The following is a 16,678-nucleotide window of genomic DNA, read 5'->3' on the forward strand; positions in this document are numbered from 1 at the left end:
TTTCTGCTCTGCTTTGAGCTGGCCTTTTTGTGATTTTGTTTAAAGTATGCTGCTGCTGAGAGTCAAGTCTCCTATTGGGGTCTAATCTGAAAGAAAGAAAAATGCTTTTTAGAAAGCCCAGCTTCTTCCTGGTTTGATAGTTGCTAACGTTCCGATATGGCCAGCCAACCATCTGCAACCACAAATTCCCTGCTGAGGAGCTGGCGGGAGGCAGAGGAAGAAAAAGCAGCTCAGGAGTCGCTATGTGAGCAGAGCTTTGGCAGTCAGGCTGAACTTCGTCAAGAATTCTCTTCAGAAACCAGAGTAAAACAGAACCGTTCCTGATAAGCAAAATTCAAAGCAAGATGTGGCAGTGATCCGAACAAAGAGATGTGAATTCTCCTCCAGGACAAAGATCTGCGGATGAACTCCTTGAAGATTCCTGCCTTAGCTTCCCCCAGTAAGTTAGCCTCTAAACGGTGGTTATTAGCACTTATGTAATGGGACAAGAAAAGGCATCAAAGTCAGGCCAAACATTTCGGTGGAAGTTACTAGTAAGTCATTTTGATTTTTTCAAACCTTTGAGTATTTCATACTGTATGGCTAAACAGCAGTTGGAAAACTAAGAATTTTCCATCTTTCTCCATGACTAAAGCATTGTTATAAATAGTCCATACACTGGACCAGGCAAGCGGGGAAGTGGAAAGGAATGTAACTTGTTTGCCTCCTGCTGTTTTCGAAGCTACTTGAACTGCTTATTCCCTTGTCGTGTGCAGCGCTTTTCAGTTTTATGGCCAGAGGCATGTAAACATCGGGGTGCAAGATTTTGTGAGCTTTGAGCTGTTTTTAACTGACTTGAGAGTTTTAATCAAGAAAACTTAGGAAATACTCTATTGGCCCTGTTTATCATACTAAATATGTAAACTGATTTGACTGGTGCGCTGCTTGTTGTCCCTGAGGAGCAGGAATACTGCCCAACTGGGAAATTACTAGTTTTTAACAACCAATGTAGTATTTTTAAACTACTCAATTTACTATTCAAAACAATTTAAGCTAATTTAATATTTTCTTCTTCTAGAGCAAATAGCGTTTCGCATGGGCATGTACAATGGAATAATTAATTCTTAACAGCCAGGAACAAATAACTTAATGCATGATGGTTAGATTATACAATTGTTCTTATTTATGAGTGTTTTCCTTCATATACATTAACTATCTAAGAAGAATTGGCACTTGAATAAAATATCTTTATGCTTTGGATACCAAGACTTGCTACAGCATTGGTTTCTAATTGAAAATGTGATTTAGTGTTAATTGGAGTTTCCAATTGTCATAGCCTATTGATGACATCATTACTTGGAATATTTGTAACTGGAAAATCCAAACACTGTAAGCAATGTGAAATTATCTAAAATGTCCATTTGTGTCCCTTGAACTTAGCTACTGTTGACCTGTGTTTTTTTTTCAGTGGTTTTGTAAGAGTTTTTCAGATATCAGTTGCAAAAGGGAAATAAAGAGCTGAGTTAATCATTGTCTTGAGTTCATGACATACAAAACGCCTGTCTTTTCTTTTTGTTTATTTCCTTTGACTCAAATGTTCCATTTCATACTTGACCTCCATCCCTATTTCCCACTGCCTAAGATAAATCTTCTAAAATTGTATTTGATAATGATCTTTTAGCTCCAGGATCTACTTAGAGATATGTATTGCTCATGCTGTAAATTCATATAAATTATATTGCTATATAAGTCAACCTTCTCTTTGTTTTAAAAAAGATTTAGTTGATACCATATTATTTAAGATTTCTTATGTTGAGCTGTGGGTACCAACCCATTGCTTCTGATTGCTACAGAGTTCTGTTTGAATAGTATGTGTGAACGTGTGTTCAGTAACATCCTGTCACGGTGATCTATATCTGGAAGAATCTGAGTACAGGTCCCTGGTGAACCCATACCTCGGCGTACAGACCCAGGAACAGAACTGACTGGTAGTGAGGTTCTGCTGAATAGTAACTAGTAATTAGTAGTAACTACTGGTAATTAGTAATAACTAACTAACTGACAGGGTAACAGGAGATCTCCACCAGCCTATATAAAGCTTGGACAGTTTCATGGGGCAGCACGTGACTTTGTTATTAGTCTCTGAAAAGTCATTCCATCGAAGAAAAGACGCCTTTATTTTTTCTTGGTAGATTTTGTCGATTTTGCCACCTCCTCTTTTCCTTCCTTTCCTCTGTCTATATTTGGTGCCCTTCTTCTGTAGGCATATAATCGGAAACAGCTGATCAAATGTTTCCTTTTAGTTTGATTGCACAATGCTTTCTGTTTCAGACTTCCACATTTGCCTCCTTTACATCCTTTAGAAAAATAAACAAGTCGAAATGAGGAAGAGACACTTGAGAGTGGGTCAGCAAACGTGGGCTCTTCTCTGCAAGAACTGGCTGAGGAAGTGCAGGCTGAGAAGAGAAACAGCGATGGTATGGCTCAGAATCTATGTGCTCTCATATTTGGAAAAGCAAACAGTATTTTCTCAGTGATAGCCACACGGTAATTAGTCAATGATTTCTTTTATATAACCCAGATGTAATTAACAGGCTAGAATTTTTCAAGTCCTGGGCTTTACTACTATTTTTTTTCAAATAAAAAGTTTAAATATGTAATATTAAATACCTTACTAGAGATATTTTTAAAAGAAGTCATATTCAGAAATGCCCTATAAAATGAAGTTACACCTTTATACAACAGAAATAATAACATCTGTTTTAATTTGGGTCTCATGAGGGCACAGATATTGAAGTTCAGGCTATCATCAAAGAAGCAAACTTCAATCTGTAATTGCTTCAGAGTGCAACCTGAAGTTTAAAAGAAATGAAAAAAGCCTTTCACAAAGAACTCCCATTGGCGCTCTCCCCATTCCCTACATCTCCACACCCAAATCAATTCTCAGAGCTATCTGTGACATCTACAGGACAAGAATAGAGATGGCTCAGTGGTTAAGAGCACTGACTATTCTTCCAGAGGTCCTGAGTTCAATTCCCAGCAACCACATGGTGACTCACAACCATCTGTAATGAGATCTGGTGCCCTCTTCGGGCCTGCAAGCATGTATATATACACTGTATATGCAATAAATAAATATTTTTTAAAAAAGAATAATTCACTTACTGAGGTTTATACCAGGACATATTCTCAAACACAGAAGGAAGCAAGCTTAATGTTTAGACGTTAACATGGATAAACATCTCATGAAAAGGTCGTTTTAAGGAAAGGATTTTAGATTAACTATATACAGAACCGCAGGAGCATGAAACACGGCGGATACTTTAGAAGTGTTAATTGTGCGTTACCATGACTATGTGAGAGAATGATGACAAATGCAAGACAAAAGACTGTGATCTTTTCTAAATAATAGCAAAGACGGGCTACAGTGCTGTAGATGGTGTGTTTAGCAAAGCGAGCACACAGTTGTGTACAATAATACACTGCTGAGTTTTCTCCAATTTGAAAAGATTCAATCCTTGTGATTTTGTTAAAAAAGTGACGTGCTAGTGATAAGTAATGAGCTTTGTTTACCCACTCTGCCATGCGCGCATGTATTGAAATATGTTGTACATGTAAACGAATATAACTTCTATCATTTAAAAATAAAACACGTGCATAATTTAAAATATCATAAAAATTTAATGGATTTTTAAAAGATGACTGTATTTTGCTGGGGGAAAAGATACTCACCACAAAGAAATTATAAAACTAGAAAGATACCTATCTTGTGCTTCTCCGCAAACACACTGTAGCTACAAGGCGCAGTGAAAGCAACAGAAGCAAAATGATATTTGGGCCTTTATTTTTATTACACTAGTACTCTTTTTGTACTCTTTTAACAGTGATAGATATTTTCTGTAGAATTCATGATAAACACAAATTAAAGTCACTCATTAAAAGAGTTAGCAAATTAATGTCCTATTCTATGAACCATGTGTGTATTCATCCAAGAAACATTTGATGAATGTTTGGATTGTCAATGAATAAAATATTCAAGAGCTTCAAGGATAAAGCAAAGGTCATATGAATATTAATATAAAAGCTAAGAACCTACTTTAAATAATTGCTACACTTCCAAACGTTCGCTCTTTTAGATTCTATGCGTACATACATGTACATACATACACATAGCTAAAATTGTGTATGATGGATGTGGTATACCATGAGAGAAGAACAAATAAATAAACTATTTTTTATAATTGACAGTTTCATGCATTTATATACTGATTTTTAGTTGCTTTTAATCATCACCTCTTTCACTAGAATCCTTCATCTCCCAGGTGCCCATTCTGCTTTCATGTTTCTCTGTGTGACAGTGTGTGAGCCACTGAGTTTAATTAGAGTTCCCTCTTTGAGTCAAACTAGGACGGCAGAATGAATTCTTTGCACTGGTCTTCACGCATGTCCTGTTATGTTTACAGTTCTAGAATGCAGTGACCATGATAAAAAAAAAACATTAAAATTCTTTTGGTGAGCATTATTTTACTGCCTCTCCCGTATGAAGACAGCTGAAAAACAAGATAACGCCTTGCTTCTGTTGAGGGAAGTACTTACCTAATTCCGTGCCACCCTCCATTCAAATACCAATGAGTGGTCCATTCTTGCGGTCACGTGGCCTCTGACGAGACTAATTAGAGGTGACAAGCGTCTGGCCTTGCATTGTTGATTGAGAAAACACTTTCAGTTATAATTGGAACTTCTGTCACAACCCTGTCTTGGTGAACAATGCTCATGTCACAAAATGTGCAGATGAAAGAGCAAATTAGGAGCTGGAGAGCTGGCTCAGCGGTTCAGAGCACCGGCTGCTCGGGCAGAGGACCTGGGTTTGGTTCCCAGCACCCAAAACCCAGTGACTCACAGTCATCTCCAGTTCCGAGGGATCTGATGCCCTTTTTTGCCCACTGGACATAAATTAAATGGATCTTTGGAGAACAAAAGTGAAATCAGTTACTTTAAAATGGAATAGAACAAATGGAACAGCAGCATTATAACAGGATGACATTGCTTCAGTTGTTCGTCATAGAAAGCCTGATGTTCTTTTCTTCTCTTCTTACTATGTAGGAATGGTTTTTCTCATTTCTTCTACTATTTCTTACATATCAATTGTCCTCCAATTTACACCAAGTTCATGATGCTCCTCAAATTCCTGAACTGGATCTAGGACGTGTTGATGATTTTAATGATTCTAATTACATTATTGCATTTGCTCCTGAGTCTACAACTGTCTACGAGATAATGACCAAAGTGGCGTCAGCTCCCTTCATGAAAGGTATGTTCTGGGGCAGTTCATAAAACCATTTCTTTACTTTTATTATTATACTCAAATTTATTTTAGGATTTTCTTGAAAAAAGTGTATTAAATGCTGGCATTTCTAAAGTTGATTAACAACATGGATGGGTATTATTTTCTGATATCAAGGAGGATATCTTACTCCAGTAATATCTTTGAGCAACTGTGCTTCAAAGGGAATTAATACTGTTTATAAAGTATATCAAAATGAGATGAGTTCTGTGTTATTTAGATGTATGGTGTAGACAGAGGTTTCTGTTCCACCCAGTCCTGCAGCCGTCCAGTCTCAAAGAAACACACAGAGGTTTTATATTAATTATAAACTGTTTGGCCTGTTAGCTCAGGCTTATTATACTAGGTTTTACATCTTAAATTAACCCATAATTCTTGCCTATGTTTAGCCATGTGGCTTGATACCATTTATCAGTGAGGCATTCTTATCTTGCCTCCTCTGTGTCTGGTTGGTGACTGCATCTCTCTGCCTTTCCTCTTCCCAGAATTCCCTTAGTCTGGTTGCCCCACCTGGACTTCCTGCCGGGCTACTGGCCAATCAGGATTTCATTAAACCAATATGAGTGACAAATCTTTACAGTGTACAGAGCATCCCATAGCTGTACCCCCCTTTTCAAAACAGAACCCTGAATCTATTCTTCTTTGATTAGCTTTTTTTCCTGGTCATTATCCATGACAGCTTGTAATCAACATGCTAAACAAAGACAAACATCCATGTTTCATTTTTTAGGACTGTGTGTATAGTTTTCAAGGCTACTTCCTGCTGATAGGTGGTACTGATAATCTTATGGGGATTCAAAGAAAATTTGGGATTATAGTCAAGACCTGACTGGAGTATTCTGTGAGGCTGGATTATCTCAGGCAGCAGCTCTGAAGCTGTTCTGGATGTAGAACTCAGAGGAAACTACCACAGAGGTGCTCTGAAATGTTGGATCATCTAGGTCATTTGTTCCCATTGGAGATTTTTCAGGGGTTTTTCTGGATCAAACCTTATTTTTCTTAACCCAGAAGGAATCCACAGCCTCCCATTTCCTGTAAACAAAAGCAAAATCTCTTCTCCAAAGTAATGCATGTTTTGACTTAAATTCTTAAATCAAGGCATTTTCAAAATACAGGTTGGATTAATCCAGCAGCATTTATAATCAAATGTCTTTTAGCAACTGTTGCTCCTTCCTCAGCAGTCAGAAAATTCAAAGACAACACAATAACATATAGTATCCAGAGTCTCTCTGTATTTTCCGTCTTTATGTGGGCTTTTAACTCTATTTTTTATTTCTATTTTTTTGTTTTTTTTTTATGACAGGGTTTCTCTCTGTATCTTTGGTTGTCCTGGAACTCACTCTGTAGACCAGACTGGCCTTGAACTCATAGAGATCCGCCTGCCTCTGCTTCCCAAGTATTGAGATTAAAGGCATGTGCCACCATTCCCAACTACTCTATTTTTTTTTTGTAATTTTATTAAATTATAAAAAGTTTCCATTTACGCCCCTCCTCCCAACGCCCTCCCACTCCCCCCTCCCTCTCCTCCTCCCTCTTTGTCCCCAAGGGAAGTCAGGGTCTCCTGCCCTGTGGGAAGTCCAAGTTCCTCCCCCCTCACTCCAGGTCCAGGAAGGTGAGCATCTAAACAGACTGGATCCCAAAAATCCAGTATATACAGAGGAAACCAGTCCCAGTGTCATTGTCAATGGCTTCTCGGAAAGACTGCAGGCCAGCCACATTCAGAAAAACCAGCCACATTCAGAGAATCTGGTTGGATCACATGCTCGTTCAGTCACGGTCCATCTGGCCTTGGTAAACTCTCATTAGATCCGACCCCTTGTATCAGTGGGTGATAGTATCCCTCGCAGTCCGTCGTCATTTTCTTCCTCCTTTTGCTCCTCGTTTGGATCTTGGGGGGCTCAGTTCGGTGCTCCAACGCGGGCCTCCATCTGTTTCGTCATCCAACGCCAGATGAGGGATCTATGGTGATAAGCAAAATATTCATCAGTATGGTCACGGGCCAAGGCCGGTTCAGGCACCCCCTCCTCTGTCCAGAGAACAATCTGGGGATCTCTCCTTGGACCTGGGATCCCATATATAATCAAGTTTCCTGTAAACTCTAATATGACTCCCTTAGTTGAAATATATTCTTCCCTGATCCCACATTCATCCTTCCTCCCTTCCCCCCATCCCGGTCAACCGAGCTTTCTCCATTTCTCCCCTACTCCCTTCTCTCTAACCCTCTCCCCTTCCAACAACCCTCCCCCCCCCCCCATGCACCCAAGATTACCTGGGACTCTTGACTATTTCCTACCTCCTGGCGGATAGGTAAATAATCTTCATCAGGTTCGTCTTCTTATTTAGCTTCTCTAGGATCACGAATAATAGGCTCAAAGACCTTTAATTATGGTTAGAATCCACTTATGAGTGAATACATACCGTGTTCCTCTTTTTGGGTCTGGCTTACCTCACTCAGTAAAGCGTTTTCTATGTCCATCCATTTGCATGCAAAATTCAAGATGTCATTATTTTTTACCGCTGAGTAAAACTCTAATGTGTATATGTTCCACACCTTTTTTAACCATTCTTCTATTGAGGGGCACCTAGGCTGTTTCCAGGTTCTGGCTATTACAAATAGTGCTGCTATGAACATAGTTGAACAAACGCTTTTGTAGTATGTTTGGGCATCTCTAGGGTATATTCCCAAGAGAGGAATTGCTGGGTCCTGAGGGAGGTTGACTCCCAGTTTCCTGAGAAACCGCCACACTGATTTCCAAAGTGGCTGCACAAGTTTGCATTCCCACCAACAATGGATGAGTGTTCCCCTCATTCCACATCCCCTCCAGCATAGGCTATCATTGGTGTTTTTAACTTTAGCTATTCTGACAGGTGTAAGATGGTATCTCAAAGTGGTTTTGATTTGCATTTCCCTGATCGCTAAGGAGGTTGAGCATGACCTTAAGTGTCTTCTGGCCATTCGAAGTTCATCTGTTGTGAATTCTCTGTTCAGGTCAGTACCCCATTTTTTAATTGGGTTAATTAGAGTTTTAGTGTCTAGTTTCTTGAGTTCTTTGTATATTCTGGAGATCAGACCTTTGTCTGATGAGGGGCTGGCGAAGATCTTCTCCCAGTCAGAAGGCAGCCTTTTTGTCTTACTGACAGTGTCCTTTGCTTTACAGAAGCTTCTCAGTATCAGGAGATCCCATTTATTCATTGTTTCTCTTATTGTCTGTGCTGCTGGGGTCCTACTTAGGAAGAGGGCTCCTGTGCCTATATCTTGTAGACTACTTCCCACTTTCTCTTCTATCAGGTTCAAAGTGGACGGATTAATGTTGATGTCTTTAATCCATTTGGACTTGATTTTTGTGCATGGTGATAGATATGGATCTACTTTCATTTTTTTACAGGATGACATCCAGTTATGCCAGCACCATTTGTTAAAGATGCTTTCCTTCTTCCATTGTATACCTTTAGCTCCCTTGTCAAAAATTAGGTGCTCATAGGTTTGTGGGTTAATATCTGGGTCTTCTATTCGATTCCAAAGGTCGATTTCTCTGTTCTTATGCCAATACCAAGCTGTTTTCAATACTGTAGCTCTATAATAGAGTTTGAAGTCAGGGATGGTAATGCCTCCTGAAGTTCCTTTATTGTATAAGATTGTTTTGGCTATCCTGGGTTTTTTGTTTTGCCATATAAACTTGATTATTGTTCTCTCAAGGTCTGTGAAGAAGTTTGATGGGATTTTGATGGGGATTGCATTGAATCTATAGATTGCTTTTGGTAGAATTGCCATTTTTACTATGTTGATTCTCCCAATCCAAGAGCAGGGGAGGTCTTTCCATTTTCTGGTATCCTCCTCAATTTCTTTCTTCAAAGACTTAAAGTTTTTGTCAAATAGGTCTTTCACTTCCTTGGTTAGAGTAACCCCAAGATATTTTATGCTATTTGTGGCTATCATGAAAGGTGATGTTTCTCTGATTTCCCTCTCTGCTTCTTTATCCTTTGTGTATAGGAAGGCCACTGATTTTTTGGAGTTGATCTTGTATCCTGCCACGTTACTAAAGGTGTTTATCAGCTGTAGGAGTTCTTTGGTAGAGTTTTTGGGGTCACTTATGTAAACTATCATATCGTCAGCAAATAACGAAAGTTTGACTTCATCCTTTCCAATACGAATCCCCTTGATCTGCTTATGTTGTCTTATTGCTATTGCTAGAACTTCAAGCACTATATTGAAGAGGTATGGAGAGAGTGGACAGCCTTGTCGCGTTCCTGATTTTAGTGGAAAGGCTTTGAGTTTCTCTCCATTCAGTTTGATGTTAGCTGTCGGCTTGCTGTATATTGCTTTTATTATATTTAGGTATGATCCTTGTATCCCCAGTCTCTCCAACACCTTTATCATAAATGGGTGTTGAATTTTGTCAAATGCTTTTTCAGCATCTAGTGAGATGATCATATGGTTTTTTTCTTTCAGTTTATTTATATGATGGATTACATTGATAGATTTCTGTATGTTGAACCAGCCCTGCATCTCTGGAATGAAGCCGACTTGATCATAATGGATAATTTTTCTAATGTGCTCTTGGATACGGTTTGCCAGTATTTTATTGAGAATTTTCGCGTCAATGTTCATGAGTGAGATTGGCCTGTAATTCTCTTTCTTGGTTGTGTCTTTGTGTGGTTTTGGTATTAGGGTAACTGTAGCTTCATAAAAGGAGTTAGGCAATGACTCTTCTGTTTCTATATTGTGGAATACGTTAAGGAGTATAGGTATTAGCTCTTCCTGGAAGTTCTGGTAGAATTCTGCATTGAAACCATCTGGTCCTGGGCTTTTTTTGGTAGGGAGATTTTTGATAACAGCTTCTAATTCTTCGCGACTAACAGGTCTATTTAGATTGTTCACCTGTTCTTGGTTCAACTTTGGTATATGGTACTTATCTAAAAAAATGTCCATTTCTTTTACATTTTCCAACTTTGTGGCATATAAACTTTCGTAGTAAGATCTAATGATTCTCTGAATTTCCTCTGTGTCTGTGGTTATGTCCCCCTTTTCATTTCTGATCCTATTAATTTGCATGTTCTCTCTCTGCCGTTTGGTTAGTTTGGATAGGGGTTTGTCAATCTTGTTGATTTTCTCCAAGAACCAGCTTTTTGATTCATTGATTCTTTGGATTGTTTTCTCTGTTTCTATTTTGTTGATTTCAGCCCTCAGTTTGATTATTTCCAGTCTTCTACTCCTCCTAGGTGAATCAGCTTCTTTTTTTTCTAGATCTTTCAAGTGTGCTGTTAGGTCTCCAATGTGTGCTTTCTCCGTTTTCTTTATTTGGGCGCCTATTGCTATGAACTTTCCTCTTAGCACTGCTTTCATAGTGTCCCATAGGTTTGAGTATGTTGTGTCTTTGTTTTCATTAAATTCAAGGAAGTCTTTAATTTCTTTCTTAATTTCGTCCTTGACCCAGGGGTGATTTAGTAGTTGACTGTTCAACTTCCATGAGTTTGTTGACTTCCTGGGGTTAGCATTGTTGTTGAATTCCAATTTTAATCCATGGTGATCTGACAAGACACAGGTGGTTACTAATATTTTTTTGTATCTGTGGAAGTTTGCTTTGTTACCGAGTATGTGGTCAATCTTCGAGAAGGTTCCATGAACTGCAGAGAAGAAGGTATATTCTTTCCTATTTGGGTGGAGTGTTCTATAGATGTCTGTTAAGTCCATTTGATTCAATACCTCCAATAAATCTCTTAATTCTCTGTTAGGTTTCTGTCTGATTGACCTGTCCATTGGTGAGAGAGGAGTGTTGAAGTCTCCTACTATTAGTGTGTGTGGTTTGATGACTGCCTTGAGTTCTAGAAGAGTTTCTTTTACATAAGTGGGTGCCTTTATATTAGGGGCATAGATATTCAGGATTGAGACTTCTTCCTGATGAGTTGTTCCTGTTATGAGTATGAAATGTCCATCTCCATCTCTTCTGATTGATTTTAGTTTGAAGTCGATTTTGTTAGATATTAGAATGGCCACACCCGCTTATTTCTTAGGTCCATTTGCTTGGAAAACCTTTTCCCAACCCTTTACTCTGAGTAGGTGTCTGTCTTTGTGGTTGAGGTGTGTTTCTTGTAAACAGCAGAATGTTGGATCCTGTTTTCGTATCCAATCTCTAAGTCTGTGCCTCTTTATAGGTGAATTGAGTCCATTGATATTAAGAGATATTAATGACCAGTGGTTGTTGACTCGAGTCATTTTTTTTTTTTTGGGTAGTAGAGTGTATGTGTTTTCCTTCTTTGGGTTGTGCTAGTGAAGGGTCGCTAGATGTCTGAGTTATTGTAGGCAGTGTTGGCAATGTTGGATTCCTTGGGATGTAATTTTCCTTCTAATATTCTCTGTAAGGCTGGATTAGTAGTTACGTATTGTTTAAATTTGTTTTTATCCTGGAATATTTTGTTTTCTCCGTTGATAGTGAATGAAAGCTTGGCTGGGTATATTAATCTGGGCTTGCATCCATGGTCCCTTAGTTTCTGCAGTACCTCTATCCAGGACCTTCTGGCTTTCATGGTTTCTATAGAGAAGTCTGGTGTAAGTCTGATAGGTTTACCTTTATAGGTTACTTGACCTTTTTCCTTTGCAGCTCTTAATATCCTTTCTTTAATCTGAATGCTTTGTGTTTTGATTATTATATGGCGAGGGGATGTTTTTTTCTGATCCAGTCTATTCGGTGTTCTGTATGCTTCTTGCACCTTCATAGGAATATCACTCTTTAGGATGGGAAAGTTTTCTTCTATAATTTTGTTGAATATATTTTCTGGACCTTTGGTCTGCAATTCTTCTCCTTCTTCTACTCCTATTATTCTTAGATTTGGTTTTTTTATTATGTCCCATATTTCCTGAATGTTTTGTGATGAGAATTTGTTGGATTTGCTGTTTTCTTTGGTCAGGGCATTTATTTTCTCTATGGTGTCTTCATAATCTGAGATTCGTTCTTCTATCTCTTGTATTCTATTGGTTATGCTTGTTCCTGAAGTCTCTGTTTGTTTACCTAGATTTTCCATATCCAGCCGGTCCTCGGTTTGTGTTTTCTTCACTGCCTCCATTTCAGTTTTCAATTCTTGAACTGATTCCATTACCTGTTTGATTGTTTTTTCTTGGTTTCCCAGGGTATCATTTATGAATTTACTTATTTCTTCAAACTTTTTGTTATATTTGTCTTCCATTTCTTTACTCATTTCTTCCATCTTTTTGGTAAATTTCTCTTCTATTTCTTTAAGTGAGTTATTCATACCCTGTTTAAGAGACTCTATTGCTTTTATAATGACACTGTTTTCCACTTCTTCCAGTATAGGGTGTTCAAGTCCTTCTGTCATAAGATCGCTGGGATCTGGTGTTTTCGTGTTGTTTTTCAGATTGTTGGAGGAATTCTTGCCTTGGCGCCTGCCCATCTCTTCCTTCAGATGCTCTCCAATGGCTCTTCCCTCCGCTGGGTCTTTTGCTACTGGATCAATGCCCCTTGCTATCCAGGAATCACTTTGCCTGCAGCCTTAGGTTGCTGCAGGCAGGCAATTAGAACAAAGGGTTTTCCGTCCTGTTGCACTCACCGCCTGTACGTCCAGCGGTGCCCACCCCGGCTGAGATGGAGGAATTTAAGCCCCGAAAAAAGGAGAGGGGAGGGTATGGGTTCCAGGCAGAAAGCTGGGATGGCGTTGCAGGAGAGAGGGATTAGCTGGGGAAGCTGCCCCTTTGGAGTAGTCAGGGAGATAAGGGTGGCGGGAGTATTGTGTGTTCCCTAACCGGCCTTGTGTGGCGGTCAGGAACAATACACTTACCCCTCCACAGGATCCGAGCCCCTCGCTGGTCAGAGGTGCCCCTGCCTGCAGTCTTGGCTTGCTGCAGGCCGGCTTTTGGAACAAAGGGACTCCAGTCCCTTTGCACTCACCGCCTAACCTGGCCCGCGGTGTCCACCCCGGCTGAGATGGAGGAATTTAAGCCCCGAAAAAAGGAGAGGGGAGGGTATGGGTTCCAGGCAGAAAGCTGGGATGGCGTTGCAGGAGAGAGGGAATAGCTGGGGAAGCTGCCCCTTTGGAGTAGTCAGGGAGATAAGGGTGGCGGGAGTATTGTGTGTTCCCTAACCGGCCTTGTGTGGCGGTCAGGAACAATACACTTACCCCTCCACAGGATCCGAGCCCCTCGCTGGTCCTCTATTTTTTTTTTTTTAGGACTTTCTCTATCTTTTTTTTTTCTTTTCTCTCCAAAGCCCACATATATTTTTTAAAAACACTGGTAAACTGGAGTTTTTTTTTTCATTCTGAATGTGTCTTCACTGTATATCTCTATTTTTTTCTGATCACATGAGTCTTTAATCTGCTAAATGATTTGACTAGGATTAAAGCCACGGCTTTGGCAGCTAGATACACCCTACTCCTTGGCTTCCTGAGAGTCTAGCTTCATGGTGGAGGTACTGGCAGGAGCCATGTTTATTACTATAACTCTGCGGAGTTTCTAGGTTCATGTCACCACCAAGTAGTATGCTGCCAGCTGCTCAAAAACACAAATTAAGTGTTTGGTGGCAGAGCCTCTTAAAAGAGCTGTGAAGTTTGGCTGCTAATCCTGAGTCAGGAAGCCTGTAGTAAAGGAGCCGTGCCTCTGCTTGCTGCCACCAAATGAAACCTCCCGGAGTAAAGACAGTTATCAAAAAGTTGCTCTTGACTATGTTCTTGTTTGTCTAGAATCCTTTTTTTTTTTTTTTAAAAAAAAAAAAAAACTTTCTCAGACTTTATGTGGAAATTCTTGCCAAACATTTGGGCGTCATTTGAAAATGGAAGTTCCTGTCCCACCCAGTCCCACAGCCATTCAGCCCCCCCAAAACACACAGAGTTTATATTATATTAATTATATATATTATTTAATAGAATTATATTATATTAATTATAAACTATTTGACCTATTAGCTCAGGTTTATTATTAACTACCTCTTACAACTTAGACTAACCCATAATTTTTATCAATGTTTAGGCACATGGCTTGGTACCTTTTCTCAATTTTCAGCATTTTCATTTTGCTTCCTCTCTGTCTGGCTAGTGATGGACTCTTCTGCCTTTCTTCTTCCCAGAATTCTCTTAAACTGGTTGCGCGGCCTATACTTCCAGCCTGGCTACCGGCCAGTCAGTATTTCACTAAACTAATGTGAGTGACAAATTTTTACAGTGTACAAAAGCCTTATCCCACAACAGTATGGTTTTGCAAGATTCTGGGGTACTTCCAAATATGCTAAACTAGAGGGAGAAAGTGAGTAGCAGTGTCAGAATCGCTAGGCAGTGTTGACAGCAAAAGCAGGTGATGGAGTGTGCTCTGTATTTCAGGAAATAATTGATGGAAGGAGAAACACTTGAAGCCTCCAGACTAGCATGGCATCTTTTCTTGGGGTTGGTACAATAGCAAAGAAGCCACGGATACCGGGAAACTCTGAGGACTCCCACTTTGAGCTCATGCATGCATAGGACAGCAACTACAACGGTTTTTAGTAATCGTACTGGTAGGAGAGTATGAAAATGCAGTTTTGAGGTTTTAGATAGGTGAAGTAGGAGAAACCCCAGAGAGCAGTCTCATTCTCTCATCCTGTGACTTTAAAACCAGCACGTCCCAGTATGACAGAAAGGAGAGACAACAGTCTAGGCTAGAAATTTTGTGGGGTTAGAGTCCGTGTCTTTCCAGATAGTTAAGAGACCACCAGAACTAACAGTTAGGTCAAAAGGACCCGACAGCCAACTTGGCATAAATTGGTCTTCTACTCATGTGATGATCCAGATCTCAACAAATAGATACTTTAGGTCCATATTTTCAGGATAAAGTGGAAAAATATTTATTAGTAGATGGTAAAAGTGAGCTCTCATAATGAAATTTTGTAACTTGAGAGGAAATAGGAGCATGAACCCTATGTGACCTATGCTATTATGCACAAGCAAAGAGACTATAGAAACTATTATTTTATTAATGTTTTCTGCTGGTAAACAAAAAAATAGAAGTAGGACATCACAGTTTTGAAACTCCCACTGAATGAGTGGAACTAGTTATTTAACCTTGATGGCAGCTAATAGTCCCCAAAAGAGACCCTCAGAAATTATGAGCTTCTAATCCAACATCACACTGCTTCCAGTAGACAGGCAAAAAGGATCATACCTGAGTCTGATTAAGCCTTTAATGCAGCTATTGAACTTAAAGAAATCTGCTGCATAACAAGGAACATGTTGAATTGCATCGAAGAATATGTGCACAGCAAAATCAAGTAAATGGTCACTTAAGTAAACGGTATTTGGTTTGGATTTAACAGCTGCATATCACCTTGTCATTTTGATTACATGGCATCATTGCCAAATGGAAATGGCATATTCCATTATCAGAGAGTTCTCTGTGTGTGTACATTAAAATGGATGTATTAGTATTGCTATTATTTAAAAATTCATCATGGTTCAATCTTTCTTTTTTTTAATTAATTACATTTTTCATTTATTTTACATCCTGACCCATCCCAACCGCAGTTTCCCCTCCCTCCTCTCCTTTCCATCCTTCCTTCCTGCTTCCCCTCTGCACCCCTCTTCCCCCACCCATCCACTCTTCCTCTGTTTCTGTTTATAAAGGAGCAGGCCTCCTATGGGTGTCAACAAAGCAAGGCATGTCAAGTTGAAATAGGACTAAGCTTCTCTCTTTGCATTAAGTCTGGGTGGGGAAACTCAGTATGGTTCCCAAAAGTCATCTTGGGCATTAGGGACAGGTCCTGATGCCACTGGTAGGAGCCCCACAAATAGAGCAAGCTACACTACTGTCGCTCGGTCCCATATGGGTTGCCTAGCTGTCGGGCCAGAGTCTGTGAGCTCCTATGAGCCCAGGTTAGCTGTTCCTGTAGGGTTCCTTACTCATCATGGCTTAAATTATTGGTTACATTCTTTGAAAAGGCATGAAATATTTTTAATAAATGTGTCTCCCAGGGGCTTGGTAGATGATAGTTCAGTGGTAAAAAGCACTTGTAGCTCCTGTAGAGAACCCGGCTTTGATTCCCAGCCACGCCAGGTGGCTCACAACCATCCATAACTCCAGTTCTAGGGACTTTGAAGCCTTCTGATTTCCTCTGGTATCAGGCATGCATATGGTACACATACACACATGCAGGCAAAACATTCATATACAAGACAAATAAATTTATATAAAAAAGAGTATTTGCCACAGAATGTTTTCAGTTTGGTCAGAATATTAGAAATATCCCACTTCATTCTAAGTGTGAGTGTATTAGGGAAGAATTAACTCAAACATAAAATGGCCTCAATGCTCTTGAGTCTGGTATACTGCCATTGAACTACATAGGAATCTTACTAAACTATTTTGTTTCTTCACATGGC

The 16,678-nt window shown here is 39.6% G+C and overlaps 1 protein-coding gene across 5 annotated transcripts in view; it reads left to right on the plus strand.

Moving 5' to 3' along the window:
- The window catches only part of Abca9 (ATP binding cassette subfamily A member 9), an 84,416-nt gene continuing 67,738 nt past the window's right edge, over positions 1-16,678 (plus strand). Inside the window, exons 1-3 of one of the 5 annotated variants that reach the window (XM_087909836.1) lie at positions 1-439; positions 2,311-2,456; positions 5,083-5,290. In XM_087909836.1, coding sequence (XP_087765962.1) covers positions 2,361-2,456; positions 5,083-5,290 — 304 coding nt within the window. In that variant the 5' untranslated portion in view covers positions 1-439; positions 2,311-2,360. Of the gene's footprint in view, positions 534-2,310; positions 2,457-5,082; positions 5,291-16,678 lie in introns of those variants that run through there. The other 4 variants (XM_048446105.3, XM_048446104.3, XM_048446107.3 and 1 more) reach the window with 4 other exon arrangements.

This window comes from Myodes glareolus, chromosome 9, assembly GCF_982192425.1.
Source record: "Myodes glareolus chromosome 9, mMyoGla1.1, whole genome shotgun sequence".
Taxonomy (NCBI): domain Eukaryota; kingdom Metazoa; phylum Chordata; class Mammalia; order Rodentia; family Cricetidae; genus Myodes; species Myodes glareolus.